This window comes from Triticum dicoccoides, chromosome 6B (genome assembly GCF_002162155.2).
Source record: "Triticum dicoccoides isolate Atlit2015 ecotype Zavitan chromosome 6B, WEW_v2.0, whole genome shotgun sequence".
Lineage (NCBI taxonomy): Eukaryota > Viridiplantae > Streptophyta > Magnoliopsida > Poales > Poaceae > Triticum > Triticum dicoccoides.
The window spans coordinates 59,057,465-59,084,078 of NC_041391.1; the positions used below are offsets into that span (position 1 = coordinate 59,057,465).

General features: G+C 46.0%; 1 protein-coding gene and 1 pseudogene across 1 annotated transcript; both read right to left on the reverse strand.

The window, feature by feature from the left end:
- Positions 1–10,696: 10,696 nt before the first annotated feature.
- Positions 10,697–12,105, reverse strand: LOC119324376 (annotated as a pseudogene).
- Positions 12,106–18,157: 6,052 nt separating this feature from the next.
- On the reverse strand, positions 18,158–26,120 carry LOC119325926. The gene is made up of 3 exons (XM_037599650.1): positions 25,370–26,120; positions 23,950–24,176; positions 18,158–18,619 (listed from the first exon to the last, which is right to left on the reverse strand). Exons 1-3 carry the CDS (start codon positions 26,079–26,081, stop codon positions 18,383–18,385), a joined length of 1,176 nt encoding a protein of 391 aa, XP_037455547.1. The 5' UTR covers positions 26,082–26,120; the 3' UTR covers positions 18,158–18,382.
- Positions 26,121–26,614: the final 494 nt, after the last annotated feature.

A 26,614-nucleotide genomic window follows, 5' to 3' on the forward strand; every position in this document is an offset into this window, starting at 1 on the left:
GGACGGCGTCGGGGCGGTGCGCGGACGGCGTCTGGGCGGCGGGCGGCGTCGGGGGCGCGTGGACGGCGTCGGGGCGGCACGCGGATGGCGTCGGGGCGGCGCCCGGACAGCGTCTGGGCGGCAGGCGGCGTCGGGGCAGCGGACGGCGTCGATCTGGGCAGCCTGGCGGCGTCGTCGGGCGGCAACTGGCGATGTGTTCGTCAAATTTTCCGAAGTGCTGTATATATAGCAAGGACATTGGTCCCGGTTCGTGACTCCAACCGGGACTAGTGCCCCCTTTAGTCCCGGTTGGTACCACCAACCGGGACCAAAGGCCTCTTTTCAGCAGCCCAATGGGTGAGAAGCGGCGACCTTTGGTCCCGGTTGGAGGCACCAACCGGGACTAAAGGGTGGGCATTAGTACCGGTTGGTGCCACGAACCGGTATCAAAGGACCTTGTGCTGTCAGCGTCGGGGCCAAAGTTTAGTCCCACCTCGCTAGTTGAGAGGGGCGCGCAGTGGTTTATAAGCCCCACTGCCGCACTCCTCTCGAGCTCCTCTCCACCGTAGGCTTGCGGGCCTATTTTCTACTGCTCTGCCTGATGGGCCTGCTGGGCCTACTGAGGGCCTGAATCCTGGCCCATGGTAGGGTTTCTAGTCATATTCAGGCCGTGGGGGCCCAGTAGGAGGCAATTTTTTTTTGTTTTCTTTCTTGCTTTATTTATTTTATTTTGTTTCTACTTACAACAAAATACTTATTGTTGCTATTTTTAATTATTTTCTAGTTTTTTTGTTTTGTTTTCTGCATTATTTATTTTCTTTTGTTTTTTGCTTTATTTTTTAATTCTTTTTGCTTTTAGTTTTGGAAAAATTATAAACTTTCTGTTAGTGCCATTAGTTTTCAAATTTGAAAACACTTTTTTTTTGTTTTCTTTCTTACTTTATTTATTTTATTTTGTTTGTACTTACAACAAAATACTTATGTGTCCTTTCCCCTCTCGGTTGTTGCATCAAAGCGGACACCGCTGTTTTGGTTGGTGCTCTTTTGATCTTGGTCAATCGTGTAAAATGTATTCCCATTTATCTCGTATCATTTCCAAATCGTAACAGTCGAAGATGGTCCCCTGGACAACAAGTACAGCTCATCACAAACAGTGTTGTCACCTCTGAGACGTGCTTCCAACCAACTGCTGAAAGTCCTGATGTGTTCACATGTAATTCAGTCGTCGCACTGCTCCGGGTGTTTGGAGCGCAGACTGTTCTTGTGTTCATCGACATACGGGGTCACCAAGGTAGAGTTCTGTAGAACTATGTAGCGTGCTTGAGACCAAGAATATCCGTCCCTGCATATTATTGAGTCCCTTCCAAGCGTGCCTTTTCCAGTCAGTCTCCCCTCATACCGCGATTGAGGGAGACCTATCTTCTTAAGGCCAGGAATGAAGTCAACACAAAACCCGATGACATCCTCTGTTTAATGGCCCATGGAGATGCTTCCTTCTGGCCTAGCGCGGTTACAGACATTTTTCTTTAGGACTCCCATGAACCTCTCAAAAGGGGTACATATTGTGTAGAAATACGGGGCCCAGAATGACAATCTCGTCAACTAGATGAACTAGGACGTGCGTCATGATATTGAAGAAGGATGGTGGGAACACCAGCTCAAAACTGACAAGACATTGCACCACATCACTCCTTAGCCTTGGTATGATTTCTGGATCGATCACCTTTTGAGAGATTGCATTGAGGAATGCACATAGCTTCACAATGGCTAATCGGACGTTTTCCGGTAGAAGCCCCCTCAATGCAACCAGAAGCAGTTGCGTCATAATCACGTGGCAGTCATGAGACTTTAGGTTCTGAAACTTTTTCTCTGACATATTTATTATTCCTTTTATATTCGACGAGAAGCCAGTCGGGACCTTCATACTAAGCAGGCATTCAAAGAAGATTTCCTTCTCTTCTTTGGTAAGAGCATAGCTGGCAGGACCTTCATACTGCTTTGGAGGCATGCCATCTTTTTCGTGCGAACGTTGCAGGTCCTCTCGTGCCTCAGCTGTATCTTTTGTCTTCCCATACACGCCCAAGAAGCCTAGCAGGTTCACGCAAAGGTTCTTCATCACGTGCATCACGTCGATCGAAGAGCGGACCTCTAGGTCTTTCCAGTAGGGTAGGTCCCAAAATATAGATTTCTTCTTCCACATGGGTGCGTGTCCCCCAGCGTCACTCGGAACAGCTAGTCCGCCGGGACCCTTTCCAACGTGTAAATCATTGACCATAGCAAGTACGTGATCACCGGTACGCATGGCGGGCTTCCTCCGGTGATCGGCCTCGCCTTTGAAATGCTTGCCTTTCTTTCGACATTGATGGTTGGTCGGAAGAAATCGACGATGGCCCAGGTACACATTCTTCCTGCAGCTTCCCAGGTATATACTATCGGTGTCAAGTAAACAGTGCGTGCATGCGTGGTATCCCTTGTTTGTCTGTCCTGAAAGGTTACTGAGAGCGGGCCAATCGTTGATGGTCACAAACAGCAACGCCTTTAGGTGAAATTCCTCCTGTTTGTGCTCATCCCACGTACGTACACCGTTTCCATTCCACAGCTGTAAAAGTTCTTCAACTAATGGCCTTAGGTACACATCAATGTCATTGCAGGGTTGCTTAGGGCCTTGGATGAGAACTGGCATCATAATGAACTTCCGATTCATGCACATCCAAGGAGGAAGGTTATACATACATAGAGTCATGGGCCAGGTGTTGTGATTGCTGCTCTGCTCCCCGAAAGGATTAATGCCATCCGCACTTAAAGCAAACCATACGTTCCTTGGGTCACTTGCAAACTCATCCCAGTACTTTCTCTCAATTTTTCTCCACTGTGACCCGTCAGCGGGTGCTCTCAACTTCCCGTCTTTCTTACGGTCCTCACTGTGCCATCGCATCAACTTGGCATGCTCTCTGTTTCTGAACAGACGTTTCAACCGTGGTATTATAGGAGCATACCACATCACCTTCGCAGGAACCCTCTTCCTGGGGGGCTCGCCGTCAACATCACCAGGGTCATCTCGTCTGATCTTATACCGTAATGCACCGCATACCGGGCATGCGTTCAGATCCTTGTACGCGCCGCGGTAGAGGATGTAGTCATTAGGGCATGCATGTATCTTCTGCACCTCCAATCCTAAAGGGCATACGACCTTCTTTGTTGCGTATGTACTGTCGGGCAATTCGTTATCCTTTGGAAGCTTCTTCTTCAATATTTTCAGTAGCTTCTCAAATCCTTTGTTAGGCACAGCATTCTCTGCCTTCCACTGCAGCAATTCCAGTACGGTACCGAGCTTTGTGTTGCCATCTTCGCAATTGGGGTACAACCCTTTTTTGTGGTCCTCTAACATGCGATCGAACTTCAGCTTCTCCTTTTGACTTTCGCATTGCGTCCTTGCATCGACAATGACCCGGCGGAGATCATCATCATCGGGCACATCGTCTGGTTCCTCTTGATCTTCAGCAGCTTCGCCTGTTGCAGCATCATCGTGCACATCGTCTGGTTCCTCTTGATCTTCAGTAGCATCACCGTATTCAGAGGGCACATAGTTGTCATCGTACTATTCTTCTTTGTCGTCTTCCATCATAACCCCTATTTCTCCGTGCCTCGTCCAAACATTGTAGTGTGGCATGAAACCCTTGTAAAGCAGGTGGGTGTGAAGGATTTTCCGGTCAGAGTAAGACTTCGTATTCCCACATATAGGGCATGGACAACACATAAAACCATTATGCTTGTTTGCCTCAGCCACTTCGAGAAATTCATGCACGCCCTTAATGTACTCGGAGGTGTGTCTTGAACCGTACATCCATTGCCGGTTCATCTGCGTGCATTATATATAATTAAGTGTGTCAAAAATCATTACAGAACATCATGAATAGATAATTAAGTGACCAAATTAATAGAAGTTCATCATCACATTAAAACCAAAGTACATACATAGTTCTCATCTAACGACATAAAGCTCTGCAGAGCATCTAAATTAATTAAACCATACATTGAAACTATGTAAAACATTTCAATGCGAAAACAAATGCGATCATAATCGCAACCAATGTAACAACTGATCCAACGGCATAATGATACCAAGCCTCGGTATGAATGGCATATTTTTTAATCTTTCTAATCTTCAAGCACATTGCATCCATCTTGATCTTGTGATCATCCACGACATCCGCAACATGCAACTCCAATATCATCTTCTCCTCATTTTTTCTATTTTTTCCTTCAAGAAATTGTTTTCTTCTTCAACTAAATTTAACTTCTCGACAATAGGGTCGGTTGGAATTTTCGGTTCAACAACCTCCTAGATAAATAAAATCTATGTCACGTTGGTCGGCATAATTGTCATAAACAATAGATGAAACAATAGTTATGAAAATATAATATATACCACATCCGAATCATAGACAGGACGAGGACCGATGGGGGCGGATACCAAAATCATCGCACTATATAAGATGCAATAATAAAAGTAAGAAAATTATACAAGTATCTATATAAACATACAAGTAAGATTTTTTTTCCTTTCAGAAAGAAGATAAGAACAAGAGGCTCACCACGGTGGTGCGGGCGACGAGATCGGCGCAGGCGATCGACGGCGGTGAAGACGGGGACGGGACGTGACGGACCGCAAAACCTAGACAAATATTGAGGAAAATTGAGCTTGGAGGTCGAGCTTGGAGAGGAGAAAGCTTAAGTAGTGTGCCTCGGGCATTCCATCGAACACCTCGTATGCATAGGAGGTGAGCTAGAGCACCACAAAGCTCTCTCCTCGCCGGCCACGAAAAACAGAGCAGTGAGAGTGCTCTGCTCGCGGGCGAGGGGTATATATAGGCAATTAATTGGTCCCGGTTCGTGGCTTGAACCGGGACTAAAGGGAAGCCTTTGGTCCCGGTTCAGGCCACCAACCGGGACCAATGGTGATGGGCCAGGACCAAGGCACATTGGTCCCGGTTCGTCCCTCCAACCGGGACCAAAAGGTCCAGACGAACCGGGACCAATGGCCCACGTGGCCCGGCCGGCCCCCGGGGCTCACGAACCGGGTCCAATGCCCCCATTGGTCCCGGTTCTGGATTGAACCGGGACTAATGGGCTGACTCGGCCTAGACCATTGCCGCCTTTTCTACTAGTGATCATTATTCTATAGTATATCGGTGTTATATTTGCCATACTCTAAGAATATAAAAAGAACATTTCCTACTTATTTCCTTATTTATAAGTACAAAGTGCACCAAAATTTCTATTCAAAACAAGAGGCTCACGCTCCCTGGCAATTATAATTTTTGTATCTTTTGTATATCGGAATGGCTAGTTCCTGCTCATTTATGTTTAAGTCTTCTTGAATAGTATAAGCCCGGGCCCTGTTTTTGTAGAAAAAAGGCTACGGCTTAATACAATGCCATAAGGTTTCCTGGTTACAAGATGAACACCCAAAAGGTGCTCACGGCCGCTCCCCTAAAATGACATAACAACAAGAATAGACCCCCAGCAAAAACTAGTTGCAGTGAAAAACTCCCCTATCATAAATCTTATGAACTACTCCCTCCGTCTGAAAATACTTGTCATCAAAATGAATAAAAGATAATGTATTTTAGTTCTAGATACATTCCTTTTTGTCCATTTTGATGACAAGTATTTTCGGACGGAGGGAGTATAAGCTAAAGTAGGTGAGAATGGATAACAAAAGAAGCCAAGCAGTCACCCAAAAGCGTAGCAGTATAAATCATAGTAAAGGTCCAAAGATTATGCCGATAACGTGTAGTTGTTTCATCAGGAACTGGAGTAAATCCCTAAATACTGGGATCATGTAAACTAAGATAAAATTTATTCGATATTATAGCAACTACGAATGTAAAACAATCTGCTATGTCTTGCAGCTGAATGAAGTACCGTTCCTCAGTGGATCAAATGAGTGCGCTATCAGTCACCTCCATCTATAATAAACATGCTAAGATAGGCCTACGATGCAAAGCTATCACTTTGGAGGTGCACAACAGAAATGAAAAGACCCATCCCTGTAATCTTTACAGGAACCAGTCGAATTTGTTGCTTGCTCAGTTAAATGTATCAAGCCAAACACCAATAGAACATAATAAATGCTCTAAAACATAGAATGCATTCTGAAACGTATTGACTGTTTTGACATGATCTGTAATTTTAAACAACATCAACATACATTTTTTATACATAGCTAGCAAACAGGTTTAGCAATGCTGAAAGAACGACATGCATATTCTACAGGATAGATAGCAGTTAATAGCAATGGAGTAGTGCATGATTGTCTTTTAAAAGCCTGTATTAGATTATCCTAAAAATTAGAGCCCTTGCAATATTAGCTTTTGCTACCAATTCATTCATTCACTCAGAAAAAGCACTAGTAGCATAAAACATCACGTTCTTCCCCTAGTTAATTAAACTTAAGCTATGGTGCGAGTTAAAAATTAAGGCAGAGTCAACTAATTAAGTCTGGAAGATTTTTTTTTCGAAAAGGGGTGTTACCCCAGCCTCTGCATCAGAAAGATGCATACCAATTTGCTATTAATTTTGCTGTTAATTTTGCTGTTAACTTTCAGTCTGGAAGATATACTCATTTGCTATTAATTTTGCTGTTAACTTTCAGCTCTGATTTAGGGTTGAGAGTAGAAAACCTATAGCACACCAATTGATTGTTACACACTGAACTGTAAGATTCAAACACTTACTATAGGTAGCATCACACTTGACTAGCTGACTTCTAGTTTTATTACTCAGAAATAGGTGCACAATCTACACAGTTAGGAGAGTCTTGCACCCAAATATCGGCAGTGATTCACCCTAGAATGACTAGTTGACTTGGGTGCAAGGACAGAGTTCACCCATCATGTCAGACAGATTCAAAGTTGAGTTTCAGGTCTGATTCAACTCCACAGTTCGGAGTAGAAAATTTAATACCACATCCAATTGCTGTTTACATACACGGCATGCATGACAGTTCAGAGTTCAAATTGTTTACATTCAAGCAAGAGGAAGCATCACTATCTTAGCATGTCTTCAGCAAGAGGAAGCACAGAGCCCATCAATCCACCGGATGGAACTAGTTGGGCTCATTCAACTTGTTATTTTTCCCCTTGCATATTGCAATATGTAGGATATAACACGTACCTTGCAAAATTCAAAACGGGCTTCTCCGGGTAAAACCAACCGCTGGCATATCATGCATTTTTCTGAAGCTTATCAATTAACAGAGCATTCCGAATCATGCAAGGCCCCAAGCGCCACACTTGGTCCATCACCTGGAAGAAGAATACGGAATCACCGCATCATCGAGTCACAATACGGAATCATCGGTCCATGAGTGCAAGCATGCTAGCACAAAACACTCTGCTTCCTCACTGGACTCTGCAACGACTTACGATGATGTTGATCAACTAACTTTCTCATAAACTTCAGGCCTATATAAAAACATGTCGCCTCAGAATCAATCTGTACTGAACTCGCAACTTTTGCTCAAGGCGTTGCAGGCCTCTAGGGTTCAGCTGAATAATAAACAGATCCAGCAGCTCATATGATCTGCAGTAAGTTCGGATACCTGAAAAAACAATGCATCATGTGTTTATCATGCAACAGTGCATCTTCTTGAACGAAAACACATACGGGTAGAGAGATTTTCACACCTAGGAAACTAGATCAAGGAAAACAAGAGGAGCAGTTCATACAGAACAGCAATTTGTCCAATGATGTTTTTAAGGGCCGAGAAGGCAATCATGGAGCCCAGGAATGACTATTTTATTAGCAGAGGGCGCGGACCACATCTAATTACTATATAAAACATATCCATACAGCCATCACTTTGCTTTGACTACCAAAGTTGTATGGTTGGCTGGTTTCTCTGAATAAAACACACCCTGGCGTATCATGCTTGTTACTAGCAGAGCCTTCAGAAGCATGCAGAGCCCGAGCCGCCATGCTCCGTCCATCTCCATCTCCATAGGAGAAAGCACCGCATCATACCATCTCAGCACATCTTCTCATGGACCATCGATCTACAACATTCAGTAAATCAGTCAGTCAATATATTTCATGTTTAAGTAGCGTAAAGCTTAGTTCAGGGACTAATCACGAGGCCGTGTTTTTCTTTCTCCAGAGAAGAGGAATTGCTCTCAGACAAATAATGAATATATCCTGTACCTCCTCTCTACCACATACGTATATCATATTTGCAGGTAAAAATCTCTCTTACAAACAATGCTACTGACTGGCTACACAGACAACGGCTTGGATCAGAAACTCAACACTACTACTACTACTACTAAATACATAGCTCCCTCTCTCTACTCTTCCGTTAAATGTGTAGGTGTAGCACGTCGATGTTTTCTTGAGGGGCCAACTCCTATTATTGCTCATGTCCAGGCAATTCCTCCCTCCCCTGTATGTACATGCCCAAGCTGTCAACACTAGTGGTCCTCACTGAACTCTGCAACCAGTTACCATGCTACTGATCAACTAACTTTTTAATAAGCTTCAGGCTTCTGTTCCAAGAGAACAAATACAATTGCAGATACTCTAGCCAAGGCCGGGTAAAGGGGTCTTGGGATCATGCAGGAGCAGGACATGTGAATTGCACATCCCCCAATCTCAAGAATAAATATATTAAATAGCATATTCTCCCAGACCCATAAGTCATAACAGGGAAAGATTGGCAAGGTCCCTGGCTCCCTCAGCCGAGCCGCGACACTTCCGCAGCACCAGTCTAAACCATTGTTGCATCATGAAGAGAGTTGACAACATCAGAAAAAAGAGGTGGACTAATAAACTTAACAGCTGACAAAAGAGGTAGATTAACAAACTTTATGGTTTGCTTGGCCATTGCAAAATGTTAATTTGTGCATCCTAGCATTTTAGTTACAGATCTAAATACCCACACGCAGTGGCGGAGCTTTGTGGAGAGCAACCTGCTGGGCCATTGCCCCCCCAACCCATGAGAAAGTTAGCAAGCATCCCCTAGTATTCAGCCCATATGTCGAGTTAAAATCAGCCTAAAAGCATGTTTCTTGCCCCTCCAGCCCATTTGCCCCTCCACAAATTCAGCCCAAGCTCCGCCACTGCCCACACGGGAACTATAAGATATATGAAAACAGTGAAAGAGGCATCTGCTAGCATTCAGAACAATCACTACTTATAAGGGGGGTGGTTTTATGATATTCGCTGGGCAGAACAAGTCAAGGTCAATGTATACTTGAGCTTCAATATCATCGTAGTTCAGAAAAACCTGAAGAAACATATAAACACTCCAGTGTATGATGCATCATATAGATTTACGGCATGGACTGTGACAAAATATTCTTTATCATTGCCAACAAAGCGACAAAATCTTAATGACACCTAGTAGGAAAAATCACTGTAAGACTTTTCAACAGGATTGTGTCTTCCTGAAAACAACAAATAGTTGGCAGTTGAACAATGGTGCATCTTTAAGGTCCGCCAACAAAATCAATTCTTACCTTGGAGAGCCTTTCCATAACCCTGCATTGACAAGTAAAATAAACAGAGCATTAACAACACGGCAAGATGACACGTAGCTAATAATTATGTACGATAGCTTTAAGTACGGCCAGCTTGAAATCTTAATTTGTTTCAGAAAAGGCAGACCATGACAAGTACAACTTATCTGCTTGACAATTACTACCTCTGTAACTAAATGTAAGACGCTTTTGCGGTTCAATTTGAACTGCAAAAACGTCTCATATTTAGTTACAGAGGTAGAAGTTAAACTAATTCTAGCACGCTTTGGCAGTTACTTTGGAGGTTAAAGAAAGTACAGGAGTTCTTTGTGTTTTTAGATCAAACATGGTTCTAATGCTAGCACGCTTTGGCAGTTACTTTGGAGGTTAAAGAAAGTACAGGAGTTCTTTGTGTTTTTAGATCAAACACGGTTCAAATCCTTACTTTTCCCTTGCGAAAATCAAACAGACACAGATACCAAATTTTACTATTCGCCAATGAACTTCGATGATATCTTTCTCTAGATGAACACACCCAAGATGGTAGAAACTAATTCAAGTACAGATCATGTGGTCAGTTGGAAGTAATGTGCCCCCAAAAGTTAGCAGATTATGTGCAGCATTTCGAACAAACAAGAATACTAGGGGGGAGCATTTAAGAACCAGCAGTCTATGCAGATATGCAGACCGTGTATTCAGAGTAATGGGTGTACATGATACCAATAGTTTGGTGCCTATATTCGCAATCACACCGACCAGAGCAATAAATTAAGCACTCAGTTTTAGACAAACTAAAGAAGAGGTAGCTCAGTTATAGAAGACAAAAAAATGCTAGTGAACCTGCTGGTGGTGCTTGGCACCAAGAACTACCCACAGGACCAAAACACAATAATGAACTAAAAACCTTAAGCTGCCATCCACAATAAACACATGATTTATGACCATGGTGCAGAGCATGAAAATCCACAATACACAAAATAAAAAATTAGTGCTTCTTTGTCTCAAGAACATTACTAGCAGAAAGTGCTTCTCCGTTGTCTTGGTAACATTACTGGCATAAAAAGGAACAGAGTCACGTAGGTTTACTTACTTAAACTTAAATGAAGCCAACCCTCCTCCATGTGAGAGTTCGATGTTTAGCAGATAACCTGTACAAGTGAGCCCTCCTCCATGGCCTGATCTCACACTTAGTTTCAATATGTGTGTCTAAAAACATAAAAGTTCATAACCAACCAGTATTCACGGAACAAATTATCAATTCCATCACACGTTAGCAACGACCAACCCAGCATCTAACAGTCATACAATAGCGGATAACCAGCACACAATTACATCATATGCCCATTCTTGGCTCATGTGAATCTGAAATTAGCCGGCAGTTCCCCTTTACAAGCCGCATCATAGTCTTCTTCAAGGTGTGGTGCAGCTTCCTTATGAGGACATATGAACTTCTCCTTGAATGCCTTTTCGGTCTCCGTGAAAACAGTGCTGTAGCTCGGGCTGCACTTGAGCAATCCATTCTCGTTGAGAAACTTTACAGCATAGTACCGGGCCTGAGCCGGCCCTCTAGGCTGAGGCCAAGCATTACGGGTCGATGAGCAATGTACGCCGATTCCAAGCCCACCTCGGAGATGAGGAACTCAAACTTGCGTTGCAGCGATTCCTTGGACTTATTCAGCACCGTTGGATACTTAGAAACAGCCATGCCTACCTCAGCATCCGTCCATCTGAAGGTGTTCTTGAAGTACTTCACCTTGGTTGCGATCTTCTCCTCGCTGATAAATGCAACAGCATGCAGCGCATGCCTGAACATCCCAGAGGCACGGGGCACACCAATGTTTTCAGCGCATTCCACCATGGCTTGGACACGCTTCACGTTAGCGGTGAGAAGCCATGGTTGACTGATGCATAGCTTGGCAATATCACAAGCACCTAGCCTGCACTCCCGCAGCAACGCGGTGTTGGGCTTAACCACATCGTCGAGGTCAGCCGAGAGAAGGTAGAAGTTCTTCTTGAGGGCCCGGAGGAGATTCTCGGAGGACCCAAAGAGAGGCAGGTAGTACTCTATCTTGGAGACGATGGATCTACATCGGAATTTGACAGTGGGGAGTGAGACGAGGCGCGCGATCTCAGAACGCGAGAGGCCGAGGCCGATGAGCCCAGCGACGATGGGGGCCAGGGTTTTCTCCACTTTGGCGCAGAGGAGCCGCGGGTCCTTGGCGACCACGGCAGCGACATCGGCGCCGGAGAGGCCGAGGCCGGCGAGGAAGGCGCGGACGGCGTCGGGCTTGGAAGGGGACTTGAGGTGGGAGAGCTTGGCGGAGGCCTTGAGGGCCTGGGCTCGGGTGAGGCCGCAGGTGGCGACGAGGTACTCCTCGACGGCGAAGCTAGGGTTGGGGGAAACGGCGGGCGCGGCGGCGGAGAAGAGCCGGTGGAGAGGGGAGATGGTGGAGGCGGAGGGAGACGATAGGAGCTGGGCAAGGACGCTGTGGCGGAGCCGGAGCATGGCGCTGCGGCGGCGCGGCGGCCTCTCCGGCGAGGAAATGGGGAACGACGGCCTGGTGCGTCCGAGAGGGAGAGCGAGAGGATTTGCGTGGTCTGTTCTGGTTCGACCTTGATGCTGACAAGGTGGCCCCACGCGCCAGTATCTCTGATACTGGGCTGGGCTGGGCTGGGCTGGGCGGACATACTCCAGTGAAGAATATTTGGTTCTCCTATGAAGACAACTGAATCGATTCTCAAAAAAAAAAATGAAGACAACTGAATTTATTCTTTGTTTCTCTTTCAATGACAAAAAAACTGATGCACTTCCATCCGTCCGATCAAGATTTTCAGTGTTCTTTGCCCTGAGTTCGTCCTGATTGTGAATTTTACAAGAGCGCCTCTAGTACTTCTTTGCCGCATTGTTTCAACAACTAGGTAGGTACTTATGATTCCTATTCACCTCTCAAGACCTGAAAGTATCATTATCTTGTGCTAGTTGCTCTTTCCCCGGGTATCTAGTTGGTCCCAATACCTTCAAATCATTGAAAAAAAATATGTTTAGCTCAATATCCAAAAAGAGAAGTTGGAGACATCTAGCTCACTTGAGGAAGTTTGTTCATTGACCAAGCTTTACAAAAAAATATTGGCATATGTGCATTATCTATACAATCACATGATTCTTAAAAAAAATATACAACCACATTAGTTGCTTCCTATTTTGCCTAGCAGTCAAGGAATCATTATCGAGTACAATGGTCGGATTAACTTTGTTGCGCTAGCTGTTTTTCAGTGGAATTGAGCTCCACATGGACATGTCAGGCGGTCCAGGTGGATCTATTACCCCCTCAGAGCATGGTTAATAATACAATCAACAATCGGCTATAAAAGTTGTCATGTCATCTAAAGCCAACCTGAAAAATCTAAAGCCAATTTAATAGCCAACATGTATAATTGTAAATTTTGAATGTGTATTGTTTTATTAATAATTGGTCCACCTTACAACCTCACAAAGTGTCTTGTGATTCGGGTTGCAGCTGGCTACTAATCAAGAGCCCGCTTCTCTTCTCTCTCTTCCAACTAAGCAAAGATATACTCCTTCCGTCCGGAAATACTTGTAGGAGGAATAAATGTATCTAGACGTATTATAGTTCTAGATACATTCATTTTTATCCACTTCTCCGACAACTATTTCCAAATAGAGGGAGTAGTATTTTTAGTCCTTATAGCCTACTTATGTCACCTTACTGTACTTGCTCTCAAAATGTTCCTCCCTCAGTCCCCATAATTTAAGACGCTTTTTTGACACTAAAGAGAATAACGTAAGAGTATTTCTCATTACTACTACCGGAAAAATCATGTAGCTAAATTGTTTTTTTTTGCGAGTGTCATGTAGCTAAATTTGATAGGAGTATGTGTATCCAATGCAGATCCTATGCATTGCTTTTGTAACTACATGTAGCTAAATTCCTCGCAAAAAACTACATGTAGCTAAATTGATCTTTTTTGCGAGTGTCATGTAGCTAAATTGTTTTAAAAAGGCGCTATTCTATATAATAAGCATATAAGGACAAATCTTGTGCTAAATATAGTCAAGTGTATTTACATGTACTACCTCCGTCCGAAAATACTTGTCATCAAAATGGAGAAAAAGGGATGTATCTAGAACTAAAATACATCTAGATACATCCCCTTTTATTCATTTGGATGACAAGTATTTCCGGACGGAGGGAGTATCACTCTACTACTCCAGCTTTCGCATGGTAGCTAGCCATGAGTCTTCCACAAAATGGCCTACCATAGTTTCCTCTCCCAAGTCCCAACGCAGAACCATCATCTTGTCCTTCAAAACCCATTGTGTTAAAACAAATATCATTTTTTTAATTAGATTAATCCAGAAAAAGAACCATGGAAATCATGTTAGCACAATTGATCATCAAGAATAAACTAAAAACGCGAGCATTGTTCATGGTAGGAAGGTCTGTATGGCCACATGCAAAGAAGAGTTGAATGGTCATCTCATGAGTTTGAGCACCGCAAATGACAAGTATCCAAATTATGTGGCCATGCTCGGTTATATACGCATATTTCCATGGCACGACCAAGAAGAAGCACAAGGATTGGACCTGTGACAAGTGTCTTCATGGGGAGCAAAGAAGAAAGTCGTTGTAGTCTCCAAGGAAAACAACCTTGAGAATATCATTATAGTTTTGTTTGCGGCCAGCAAAAAAGCTGCCATTCTCAAGGTCATTTCCCTTGGCGATGAGGTTGAACTTTTTTGCTTTGACTCCGAGTTGCGACACCTGTCTCAGTTCCCTCCATGTGCGTCTTCTTGGTTGGCTTCATGTTCTCCCTAGCGTCGATGACACTAAGGATCCTGGCGATGAGGAAGAGGATTGTGACCAAGGAGCATCACCATGGTCGAACGGTTCTAGAGCTAGGTGAATGTAAGGTTTGTTTTCTTGGAGCTATATTCCATCGATATATGTAGGTATGTGGGAGCGAGAGCGAGCGAGCACGCTCCGGTGACGCATGCCACAAGAACCGGTTAGCCATACGACAGGAGTCGTCGACGAATGGTCGAAAGCCCTTGCCTAAACTTAGTTAATGAACCTCAGCCAGAAAGAAACGAAAAGCCTTGTAGACAGAATTGAATCATTGAGGGTTTATCTCGTACTGCACCAAGGGCTCATGCATGACTTCAAAAGGTATACTGCCAAGGTTCTGATAATAGCACAAAAAGGTCATAACCATCTATGTTCCCACACATCTATATATGGCGTTTTCATACTTCTTCAACAGTTCCAGCAGTCCAACCTTTCTTCCTGGGTTTTACTGGGGTCCATCCGGCATTTCCAAGACGATCTACTCATCGTCCAGCCGCTACAACGGCTGGAGCTGAAGACGACATGAGGATTTGTCGTTGGAGCACCCAATAAATCGCTCGTCGAGTTCCTGATCTGGAGGGCCAGATGCCTCTTGCCCTCTTCTATATTAGCGTGGGAGAAGTGGGAGAAGATGGATCTCAAGTGTGGGAGAAGCAAAAGGCTAGGGCTCAGATATCAAGTTCGAGCTCATTTGTGATGGTCATCTTGGTTGGCAGATCTACGGCGCCTGCAGTTACGGAAGTTAAACCAACATATAATTTTGTTTCCATGCTGATAGAATGTGCAGATCAAACCAAATGAAATGTTTGTCATGCCTCACTAAATTAGCAGCTGGAAGCAAGCATGGAGAATATCCAGGGGCGTAGACCATGATCCAAAAACTGCAGGAAGCAAATAACATGACTACACGAAGATGAAGCATACACACAAGTATAGGTAAGACATCATTTCTAACGCAATACCCAAGAACCCAAATGGTTTGCTGACATCACACAAAAAGGATGCAATCCTGCAAATATATTTGGAGCAAATCAATGAAGACACCAGGAGAGATAAGCTCAGGAGAGCAATTGACAGGAAAGGTTCATGCCACAGATTAGAAGACTGCTAATATAGCATCAGAGGACGATCTGTGACAGGAAAATGTAAATCACAATTCAACCAGGCCTACAACATATTTCGTCAATAGGACTCCTAAATTATTAATCTGTATTGTAAAATATTAAATTATTAATAGCTTAACTCCTAAATTTTTAAAGATCCAGAAATTTTGCAGGGAAGAAGCAACAAGATACAATTTCGTTGTCATCTCATAAGCTAACAAATTGTGAGGGGAAGTACTGGGTTATGAAGCACAGCCATGCCTCAATGAAAACACGAGTTCTGAAGCACACAAACCATGGAAGCAAAAGATAGCATGCACAAAAAACTGAAAAATATGCAGTATAGATTTAGCAATCTGCTCTCATGGCAGAAAATTTTATATAGTTGATAATTCATCACATCGAGTAATATATCCCATTTTTGGGAGCGTATGGACAAAAATATAGTATAATATCCAGCATTAGCATGTTCTTTCATAACGGTCAGTGGTACAACCTCGGCATAGTTCTGAACTCTGAAGATGTATGTTTTCAACACTAAAAATAAATTCCATATAGTGGAAGCTAGTTTGCATTTGTTAATGCCTAAAGTAACTCTGGTTTGATAGAGCATAGACCACAAATGTCAATGTAACACCTGAGATCAATCTAGGTAGAACGGATACCACACTAAACCAAGAGTACATACTCTAGCCATTTGCTGGGCATAAACAATGACATAACAATAATGTAGATTTATTCACTAAAGGAAATATTGAGGATTGCATTGAAAACTGCAATGGACATCGAGAACATAAGAGATACAGAGTGTGCAAATTTACTCATCAATGATACTTGAAGCATTTGCTGAATACTTTTTGTCGTATTAGCATTAATGACCAACTTTGTTGTAAGATTCTTGCTTATTTTGCAACTCTGGTTCGAGTAAAACAAACATGGCTATAACATTTAAGCGGTTACTATAGATATCTTAACTTGGTGGCTGAAAGATACAGAGTTAACTAATCAGATCTGATTCTGATTCAGAATTACTAGAAATAAGGTTTACTGAAATTGCAAATTTCAAAAGGACAAAAGTAGGAGCTTCTTCACGCAAGGCGTCAAGTCCACAAATACCTTCAGAATCACATACATGATAGCAGAGTCAGAGCGCCCTGCTTCGTCGATCTCCTGGAAGAACAAGAAGGGGACACCATGCATCTGCATCCGGTTTCAGCACATCTTCTGAAAGAAAGAACGCGCTGTCTACATTCAGTAAATCAGTATGCTCCTATAATTCCACAAGCTAGGCACCAGATAAGGGACACACAACAGATGTTCATTTCAAATCAGATCTCTTTGCGATTAATAGCATGGACCCATCTCCTTTGTGTTATTGCAAGCACACAGCTGAGGTCTCATTTCTTCCAACTTCTAAAGCCTAAAATCAGGAACAGACAAATATGCACATCCTCACCACAGCTTGGGTCTTAATTTGAGGTACACAGCATGTATACTATTCCTATGTTCTAAGTTCTGCAAGATTCTATAATTATGCAATATCTAGACTTAGAGTTAACTAAATAGACGACGAAGAGATGGCATTTGGTATAAATGAGAAAATTAGTGGGATAATCTCTTAGACGAGGTGACAGTCTTCATTCTTTCAGAGCCAAAAAAAATGAAACATGGTAAAAACACAGTGTTCATTCTCTTTTCTCCAATGCCATGATACACGTCTTTAGAAGAGATCATAGCTGACACAACAAAAGAAAATATAAAAGAGCATCCAAAAGAATGAAGACTGTGGAATACAGATGCCTATGCATCTATGTACATAGTGCTAATATGGAATAAAATTAGTAAAAAGGTACGGCAGATAAACGACATAACCGGTTTTAAGATTAACTTAACCAAAGTTCTGTTATATGAAATGCCCTCTGCTTTTCAGAAATTTGCCTCAGCAGCACAAATACCAGGGCCTCCAAAATGCCGGTACATAGTTCTGCATGGATAAGTCGATAACAAAAATGCTACTAGCCAACTAATGCACTATTCAGTTCTGACATCACAAGCCATATGAAAAATTATCAACCAGTAGGCCATCAATCAGAGAATACAAGGGAAAAAACTGATACAAACTACTGAGTAGTACACAATGACTTGCTTTCACAACAGTTTTATAAGCAAAGCTACTGCTGGATGAATGAAGATTTTCATCTTAGAAGAACTAGAGCAAGCAACCAACATACTAGATCCAAACTGCATCCTTGGCAGTGATAAACATAATTTCATCCGGAGAAAAATTGAAAGTCCATGTCATCTTTGGCCAAAATGAGAACCTTCTTTCATGAAAAGATAGATTGAGGTGCACCTGAAAAATGTCATTTAAGAACATAAAGATACTTGAAAGTATTTGCAGAATGTCCTGCTCTCACTCTTTAGTTTCATTAGTTCTCAGAGAGACTTTTTTAGCTCCATGAAACCACTGCTCCACTCTTGGACACCATCCATCTCAAATGTAATGTTGTGGGGATATGTGTCAGAGAGTTCTTAGTACTTTGCATTGCTTTTTCTGCCATGGCTCCTATCTCGAGGTGGAAATGGAGGGTATCCATGGCTGAAGCAGCTGCTCCATGGTTTCACAATGATTCCAGCAAATCCAATATGTATGCCAATGCGACCTTAAGAGTGCACAAGCTAGTAGTACGATGCTTTCTTCTCTAATTGAATGTCATAATGAGCATACCAATACTCTCAAATCAAATTGCCAATTTCATCCTAGACTAGCACCATCAAATCAGCATGTAACAAACATACAATAGATTATCAATAGCAGACAACTACAATTCAGTTAGGCCAAGAACACCAAATCAGGAATGAATAGCATAACACGGAATGTAAAAAATTTGTTGTGCCGTACTGTTACCAATTTTCATGTAAATTTGAATCTAGTCGGCACCTCCCCTCTGCAAGCGGCACCATAGTCTTCAGCAAGGTATGGTGCAACTTCCTTGTGAGGGCATATGTACTTGTCCACGAATACTTTCTCCATCAGAGTGACTGCAGAATAGTAGCTCCGGTTGTGATCCAGCAGTCCATTTTCCTTAAGAAACTTAACAACATAGTACTGGGGTATGATCCGGCCCTCCAGGCTGTACGTGAGCAATGCCTGTAAGACAATAAGTTTTGGGGGAACCAGCACAACCCTCTAGGGGTGGCTTATCTCATTATATACAATGGATGTGTTACAATACGTACATAAGTATAGAAGCTATACATAGTCTAACACCCTCCCTCAATCTTAGCCACTTTCTAAAGAACTGAGAAGGGTAAGATTGCGCCTACAAGCCTCAAACTGTGGTAGAGGTAAAGGCTTAGTGAAGATGTCTGCAAGTTGATCCTTAGATGAGATAAACTTGATCTGGAGTTGCTTCTGTGATACACGTTCCCGTACAAAGTGATAGTCAACTTCAATGTGTTTCGTTCGGGCATGAAATACTGGATTTGCAGAAAGGTATGTAGCACCGATGTTATCACACCAAAGAATAGGAGGCTGTGGTTGAGACAAACCCAACTCCTGAAGCAAAGACTGCACCCAAATAATCTCTGCAGTAGCATTAGCCACAGCCTTGTACTCAGCTTCAGTACTGCTACGTGACACAGTAGCCTGTTTCCGAGCACTCCAGGCGATCAAATTAGGGCCAAAGAATACTGCATAACCCCCCGTGGATCGCCTGTCATCTGGGCTACCAGCACAATCTGCATCAGAGAAGGCCTAAAGGACCCGAGAGGAAGTCGGCCGAATATGCATACCAAATGTCAGGGTGAACTGAACATAACGAAGAATGCGTTTAACAGCAGCCCAATGAGTATCTCTGGGAGCCTGAAGATACTGACAAACCCTGTTAACAGCATAAGAGATATCTGGTCTCGTGATCGTCAAGTACTGAAGTCCACCAACAATGCTCCTGTACTCTGTGGCATCCGCAGGAGACAAAAGCTCACCATCAACAGCTGTTATCTTGTCGGTAGACGACATGGGTGTGGTGGTCGGTTTGCACTTCAGCATGCCCGCTCTTTGTAACAACTCCAAGGAGTACTTCTGCGTAAGGACAAGACCAGTAGCACGAGAAGTGACCTCAACTCCAAGAAAGTAGTGAAGCTTCCCAAGATCTTTGACCGCAAAATCAGCACCAAGAGAGCAGACAAGAGCATCAGCAGCATACTGAGAAGAGCTGACAAGGATAATATCATCGACATATACCAAAAGATACATAGTGACTTCTGGCTTTTGTAGAAGAAATAATGAAGTGTCAGCAGTGGACGGCACAAACCCATGAGCACGAAGGGCAGAGGCAAGGCGGGCATGCCAGGCACGAGGAGCTTGCTTCAAACCATATAGTGCTTTGGAGAGACGACAGATATAGTCAGGACGATCAGGATCAGAGAAACCAGGCGGCTGTTTCATATAAACCTCTTCCTCCAAAAATCCATGTAGAAAAGCATTCTGCACATCAAGTTGACGAAGTGACCAACCACGAGAAACAGCAATGGAGAGAAGAAGCCGAATAGTGGTAGGCTTGACGACAGGACTAAAGGTGTCCTCATAGTCAAGACCATGGCGCTGCCGAAAACCGCGAGCAACAAGTCGCGCTTTGTAACGCTCAATAGATCCATCCGAATGCTTCTTCACTTTGAATACCCATTTTGAGTCAATAACATTTACCCGTGGTGGTGGAGGAACGAGAGTCCATGTCTTGTTACGAAGGAGAGCATGAAACTCCTGCTCCATAGCCTCTCGCCAATGTGGAATGCGCAGGGCAGCCTGATATGAGCGAGGCTCAGAAGATGGATCCGCAACAGCAGCAGCCAAACAAGCAGCCAACCAAGCAACCGTACCATCCTTACGTTCCTTAGGTTTGAAAATGCCACTGCGACTGCGTGTATGTGGTCGGGACACAGGAACCACCAAGGTCGACGGAGCAGCCTGCAACGGGCTGGAGGACGGCGACGTTGACGAGTCAGCCGGTGACGAGGAGCCAGACACAATAGCCTCGGGCTCGATCGGCGAAGAAGGCCGGCCCACCGGCGAAAACGGCAGAGCAGACGAAGCAGCTGGCGACGCCGGCGTCACAGACCGGGCCGATGGCGAGCCCGGCATAGTGGGCCGTGGCGTGGCCGGTGTCGCGGGCCGATCCGCGGATGAAGGCGACGTGAGGACGGCGTCGCGGACCCGAGCTGCAGGCGAAGACGGCGTGACGGGCCGAGCCGCGGGCGAAGACGGCGTGACAGGCCGAGCTGCTGAAGACTCGGCGGCCGCTAGCGAAGAGGGCCGAGCCGCTGGAGACTCGGCGGTCGCTGGCGTAGCGGACCGAGCAGTGGAGATGCTCGGCGCGACGGGCTCTTCGGGTGACCATGCATGGGCACGCGAATCGATGCCATGCAACATAGGGCGATCGACGTGCCCATCAGAAGGCGGCGATGATGATGGTGAATCCTCCAACAGCTCCAAACGAGCCCCACGTCCGGTTCCTGCACCATGGTTAGGTAACAGCAAAGGAGAGTATGCAACATCATCAAATTGGTCAGAAGCAACAGAGGATGAATGCAGAGATGGTGGTTCGACAGTGGACACAGGAAGTTTGGCAAAGGGAAAAACATGCTCATCAAACACGACGTCCCGAGATATATAGACACGATTAGTGGGAACATGAAGACATTTGTAACCTTTATGAAGAGAGCTATAGCCAAGAAAAACACACTTCTTAGAACGAAACTCAAGCTTGCGCTTATTATATGGACGAAGATGCGGCCAGCAAGCACACCCAAATACCTTGAAAAAGGTATAATCAGGTTGTTCATTAAGAAGAACCTCAATGGGAGTCTTCATGTTTAAAACACGAGTGGGAGTACGGTTGATGAGAAAGCATGCAGTGGTGAAAGCATCACTCCAAAACCGAAACGGAACAGATGCATGGGCCAAAAGAGTAAGACCAACTTCAACAATATGACGATGCTTACGTTCGACTGAACCATTCTGCTGATGTGTATGTGGACATGCTAAACGATGAGCTATCCCAAGCGACTGAAAGAAGGAATTGAGGTTGCGATACTCGCCCCCCCCCCAGTCCGACTGGACATGAACAATTTTGTGCTTGAGAAGACGTTCAACATGTTTTTGAAACTGAACAAAAATATCAAACACATCAGATTTGCGTTTAATAAGGTAAAGCCAGGTAAAGCGACTATAAGCATCAACGAAACTGATATAGTAATTATGACCACTGACAGAAGTCTGAGCAGGACCCCATACATCTGAAAACACAAGTTCTAAAGGATGTTTCACCTCACGACTGGACTCCGAAAAAGGAAGTTGATGACTCTTCCCCTGCTGACAAGCATCACACACTGCTACATCTTTATTACTAGACAAACTAGGAAGCTCATGACGACGCAAAATATGACGGACAATAGGTGTGGCCGGGTGACCAAGACGAGCATGCCACTGTGACGGAGAGACCCGAACTCCACTGAAAACACGGGCGACGCCAGGATGCTCCAGACGGTAGAGGCCCTGGCACAACCGCCCACTAAGAAGAATGTCCCTCGTGCCCCGATCCTTAATAAAAAGATCAAAAGGGTGAAATTCACAAAGCACATTATTATCACGTGTGAGTTTAGGAACTGAAAGAAGATTACGGGTCACAGATGGAACTCGAAGAACATTGCGAAGCTGAAGACTCCTATTGGCATGTCTAGTGAGAAGAGATGCTTGACCAATATGAGAGATGTGCATACCTGCTCCATTGGCGGTGTGGATCTTGTCGGAGCCATGATAGGGTTCACGAGTGTGAAGCTTCCCCATCTTGCTGGTCAGATGCTCTGTCGCCCCAGAGTCCATGTACCAGTGTGGATCGATGGAGTAGGACTGAGTGTGTCCCTGTTGCTTCTGCGGCGCGGGACGATCAGCCATGGCGACCTGACGGGCATTGTTGCATGTATCTTTGCCGTCATTGCCAAGACCAAGGAAGCTTCGCTGGAAGCGCTTATTACACTTGGAGGCCCAGTGCCCATCGCGGCCACAAAGCTGGCACACACGTGGACCGCCAGCCCCCGGTAAGGTCGCAGTAGGTGGGGGGGCCGAGGCGGGCGACGGTGGCAGCCCCAAGGGAGACCGGGGGTATGAAGAAGAGTGGCCACCCTTGGTGGCGGCGTTGGCCGAGAGGGAGCCAGTGCCCCTGGAGCGGCGTGTCTCGACCCGTTGCTCAGTGAGAAGGAGCCGAGAGAAAACCTCGTGTGCCAGCATGGGTGTCGAGTTGCCCCGCTCGTTGATGATCTCGACTAAGGCATCATACTCCTCATCAAGACCATTGACAATAAACGAGTTGAACTCGGAGTCGGTGAGGGGCTGTCCAATGGAGGCCAATGTGTCGGCGAGGCCCTTGACCTTGTTGTAGAACTCAGTGGCAGTGGAGTCAAGCTTCTGACACTCTCCAAGCTGACGACGGAGTGCAGAGACACGAGCCTGGGACTGCGCTGCAAAGGTTCGCTCAAGGATGGTCCAGGCCTCATGAGACGTCTTCGCGAAGACAACAAGTCCGGCAACTGCCGGCGAGAGCGACCCCTGGATGGAGGAGAGGTTCGCCTGGTCCTGCCCCGTCCAGACGTGATGGGCCGGATTGTAGACCGGACCGTGCACGCTGTCTACCAGTGCGGGTGGGCAGGGAAGCGATCCGTCGACGTAGCCTAGCAGGTAGTGACTCCCCAAGAGCGGGAGAACCTGCGCACGTCAGAAGATGTAGTTGTCGGCGGAGAGCTTGATGGTGATGAGATGACCGAAGTGAAACGGCGGCGGCGAAGACGATCCCATCGAGGGGGCTGCCTGGGGTGCAAACACCATGGAGGCAGCCGGAGGCACCGAAGCCGATGCGGGAGGAGGCGGGACCGCAGCCAGGGCGGACGCCGCAAAGCTCGCGGCCGGGTCGGACGCCGCAAGGCCCGCGGCCGGGGCGGACGCCGCCAACCCCGCCAGCGGGGCGGTGTGATCCGCTTGCGGCAGGAGCGGCGGGATGACGCCCGCGGAGTCCGCAGCGGACGGCGGCGCCGCGGTGTGGACCACGAGGTCGCGCCCGAGCGAGGGCGCCGGCGGCGTGGAGTAGACGGAGCCGATGCTCCTGGTCCCGATCGGAGTCGGAACGGCGACGGCATCGAGCGGGAGGTTGAGCAGAGCCGCAAGAGAGGCCGGGAGGAACCCCGCAGCAGTGGAACCGGTGGTGGCGGCGCTCGACATGGCGGCGGTGAAGGCGGCGGCGGCTGCGGCGGCGGTGCGGGTATTAGGGTTTGGAAGCGGAAGCGATCGTAACCTAGCGTGATACCATGTAAGACAATAAGTTTTGGGGGAACCAGCACAACCCTCTAGGGGTGGCTTATCTCATTATATATAATGGATGTGTTACAATACGTACATAAGTACAGAAGCTATACATAGTCTAACAATGCCGGATGATGAGCAATGTATGCTGGTTCAAACCCCACCTCAGAGATTAGGAACTCTGACTTGCTCTCCAGCGTCTGGTTAGACCTTGTCAGCACAGATGGAAGCTTGGACAAAGCAATGCCCACCTCAGCATCAGACCACCTGAACGCCTTCTTCAAGTGCCCCGCTTTGGCGGCGATTTTCTCCTTGCTGAGGAATTTAACAGCCCGCATCGCGTGCGGAGCCAGAACTTTTGTGAAGCCCGGGCGAATTTGAGACTGAGTGTCTAACCTAGAAACCAAAATCGGGTGTTCGGATACACAATATATAAAATGACATCAAACTTTTAAACCACAAATCCACATTAATGATGTGGTGAAAATATAACCATAGAAATCATATAAATGTAACTTAGAGTGAAATAAGTATCACTGATTTTGTACTAAATTAGTGTACAAATTTTAAACTAAATCATTGACACTTATTTTGGGGTGGAGGGAGTATTTATTTAGTTTCATAGGCCAAAATGAAGTTGAGACTTGACAACATTAAGTTATAAAACCAGGCCTGCGACCAAACTCGTCATATTGCTGGCGGAAATATAACTATCCAAATTACCATTCAAATGTCCTAGAAGACACTATAAGATAAAAATGGATTTGTAATTCACATAAATTAAGTATTGTGATTTGTGAATATATTCAAATTAGAGAGCTTGCAACCGTCTAACGAGGCAATATGAGATGGTGGTTGTGGCGTACTTCCAGTGCCAAGAACCTCCTTGTCTCTCAGAGTTCATAATTTGAAGTTTGAAATTAACATCAACTATCTAAAACAAACCCCTGAACGAAGGATTAAGCTCATAAAAGTGGTGATCATCTCCAATGACCAATTCCCCTCGCCGTGACCTCAAAATAAGTCTATTAATCTATCCGCAAAAAAAAACTATTAATCTCACCTAATTACGAAGACGGGGACAAGCGGCCGCTGATGCAAAACCGTTCCTCGGAATCTTGGGTGGATGCTCTCCAGCTCCGCCCCCGCGGCCGGCCGCGCGCCCAGGCCAACCTCGGCTCACTGAAGGTCTGTCTCTGTCTCTAAACGATCAAGGATGCCGCCAATTTTCAATAGAAGCTAAACGAATGGGGGGTCACAGGGAGGTTGCCTTCTCGTCTCGAGTAAAAGAAAGAACAATCGAACCGAACAAGTAGGCTCGTCTCACGTGGGTACTCGTAGCCCATCCGTCAGTGCTTAATTGAATAATTGATTAGTACTGTTGACTAGAGAGGAAATTAATGGAAGCCCATTGGCCCAGCTGCCCGTTGCCCGGGTAAACCGCCGTGCGAGTAGTATTTTCCCTGTTTTGGTAGCACCATCGTAGCATGCAGCGCAGCTAGCGAGCCCGGGCAATTGCCCAGGCTAGCCGGGCGGTGGCTCCGCCACTGGCGTGCCTGAACATCCTAGAGCCACGAGGCACACCAATATCTTCGGCATGTGCCACCATTGCCCGGACACGGTCTATGTTGGAGGCGAGCAGCCATGGATGAGCGATGCTGAGCTTGGCAATGTCGCGGTCACCTAGCCCGCACTCCCGCAGGAACGCAACATTGGGCTTGACCACTGTCTCGAGGTCGGCCGAGAGAAGGCACTTGCCGAGCCTGAGAGCAGGCAGGAGGTTCTCAAAGGAACCGAAGAGGCGCAGGCAGTAGTGCAGATTGGAGACGATGGATATGCAGCGGAACTGGGCGTGGCTGAGCGAGACCAGGCGCGCGATCTCAGAACGCGACAGGCCGAGGCCGGTGAGCCCGACGACGACGGGGCCCAGGGTTTTCTCCACGCTGGCACAGAGGAACTTGGGGTCCTTGGCGACGAGGGCGGCGACGTCGGCGGCGGAGAAGCCGAGGCCGGCGAGGAAGGCGAGGACGGCGTCGGGCTTGGAAGGGGACTTGAGGTGGGAGAGCTTGGCGGAGGCCTTGAGGGCCTGGGGTCGGGTGAGGCCGCAGGTGGCGACGAGGTACTCCTCCACGGCAAAGCTAGCGTTCGGGGAGGCGCCGGGCGCTGCGGCGGAGAAGAGGCGGTGCAGCTGGGAGGCGGGAGAGGCGGATGGGGACGAGATGAGGTGGGTGAGGATGGAGCACCGGAGCCGGAGGAGCATGGCGGCGCGGCGGAGAGGCCGGGGAGATTTGGCGACGGCGGCGAGGGAATGGGGAAAGCGGATGGCTGCTCTGCTTCTGTGCTTGGTGGGGAATGGTCCAGTCTAGTGTTGTTCAACCCAGCCAGCCCAAGTGGGCCCCGCCCGTCAGTCTCATGCTGCCGCATAATATGAGTGATCCCTTTTCCAATATTGTTAGGTAAAATTGTCAAGATTAGAGTGACATGTTTGGCCTGCAATGGAGTAATGTTCTCACATTTGCCCAAGGGATTGTCTAAAAAAAACATTTGCCCAAGGGAGACAAACAAAGCGGCACACATTTTAGTTACAAATTCTTATGATTCGAATTATGTAAATTGGTTGGGACGGTGATCCCCAAAGTTTCTTCTACCTAAACTGGTTCCTGATGTAATTGCCATTTGAGTTCAATAAAGTGTGCCGCACCTTCAAAAGAATACTTGACTGTCTTTTGGCGATTGCAAGATATCCTCATTGACATGCTACAATAAATGAACATTGAGCATATCCATGAATCT

Excerpts from the sequence above, each read along its gene's own strand:
- LOC119325926 (XM_037599650.1), bottom strand. The coding sequence starts at position 26,081 with ATGCTCCTCCGGCTCCGGTGCTCCATCCTCACCCACCTCATCTCGTCC. Across the intron at positions 24,177-25,369 it reads TAGGATGTTCAGGCACGCCA|TTCTGGCTCCGCACGCGATG; the intron begins GTGGCGGAGCCA and ends GCTTCACAAAAG. Across the intron at positions 18,620-23,949 it reads CATACATTGCTCATCATCCG|GCATTGCTCACGTACAGCCT; the intron begins GCATTGTTAGAC and ends ATTGTCTTACAG.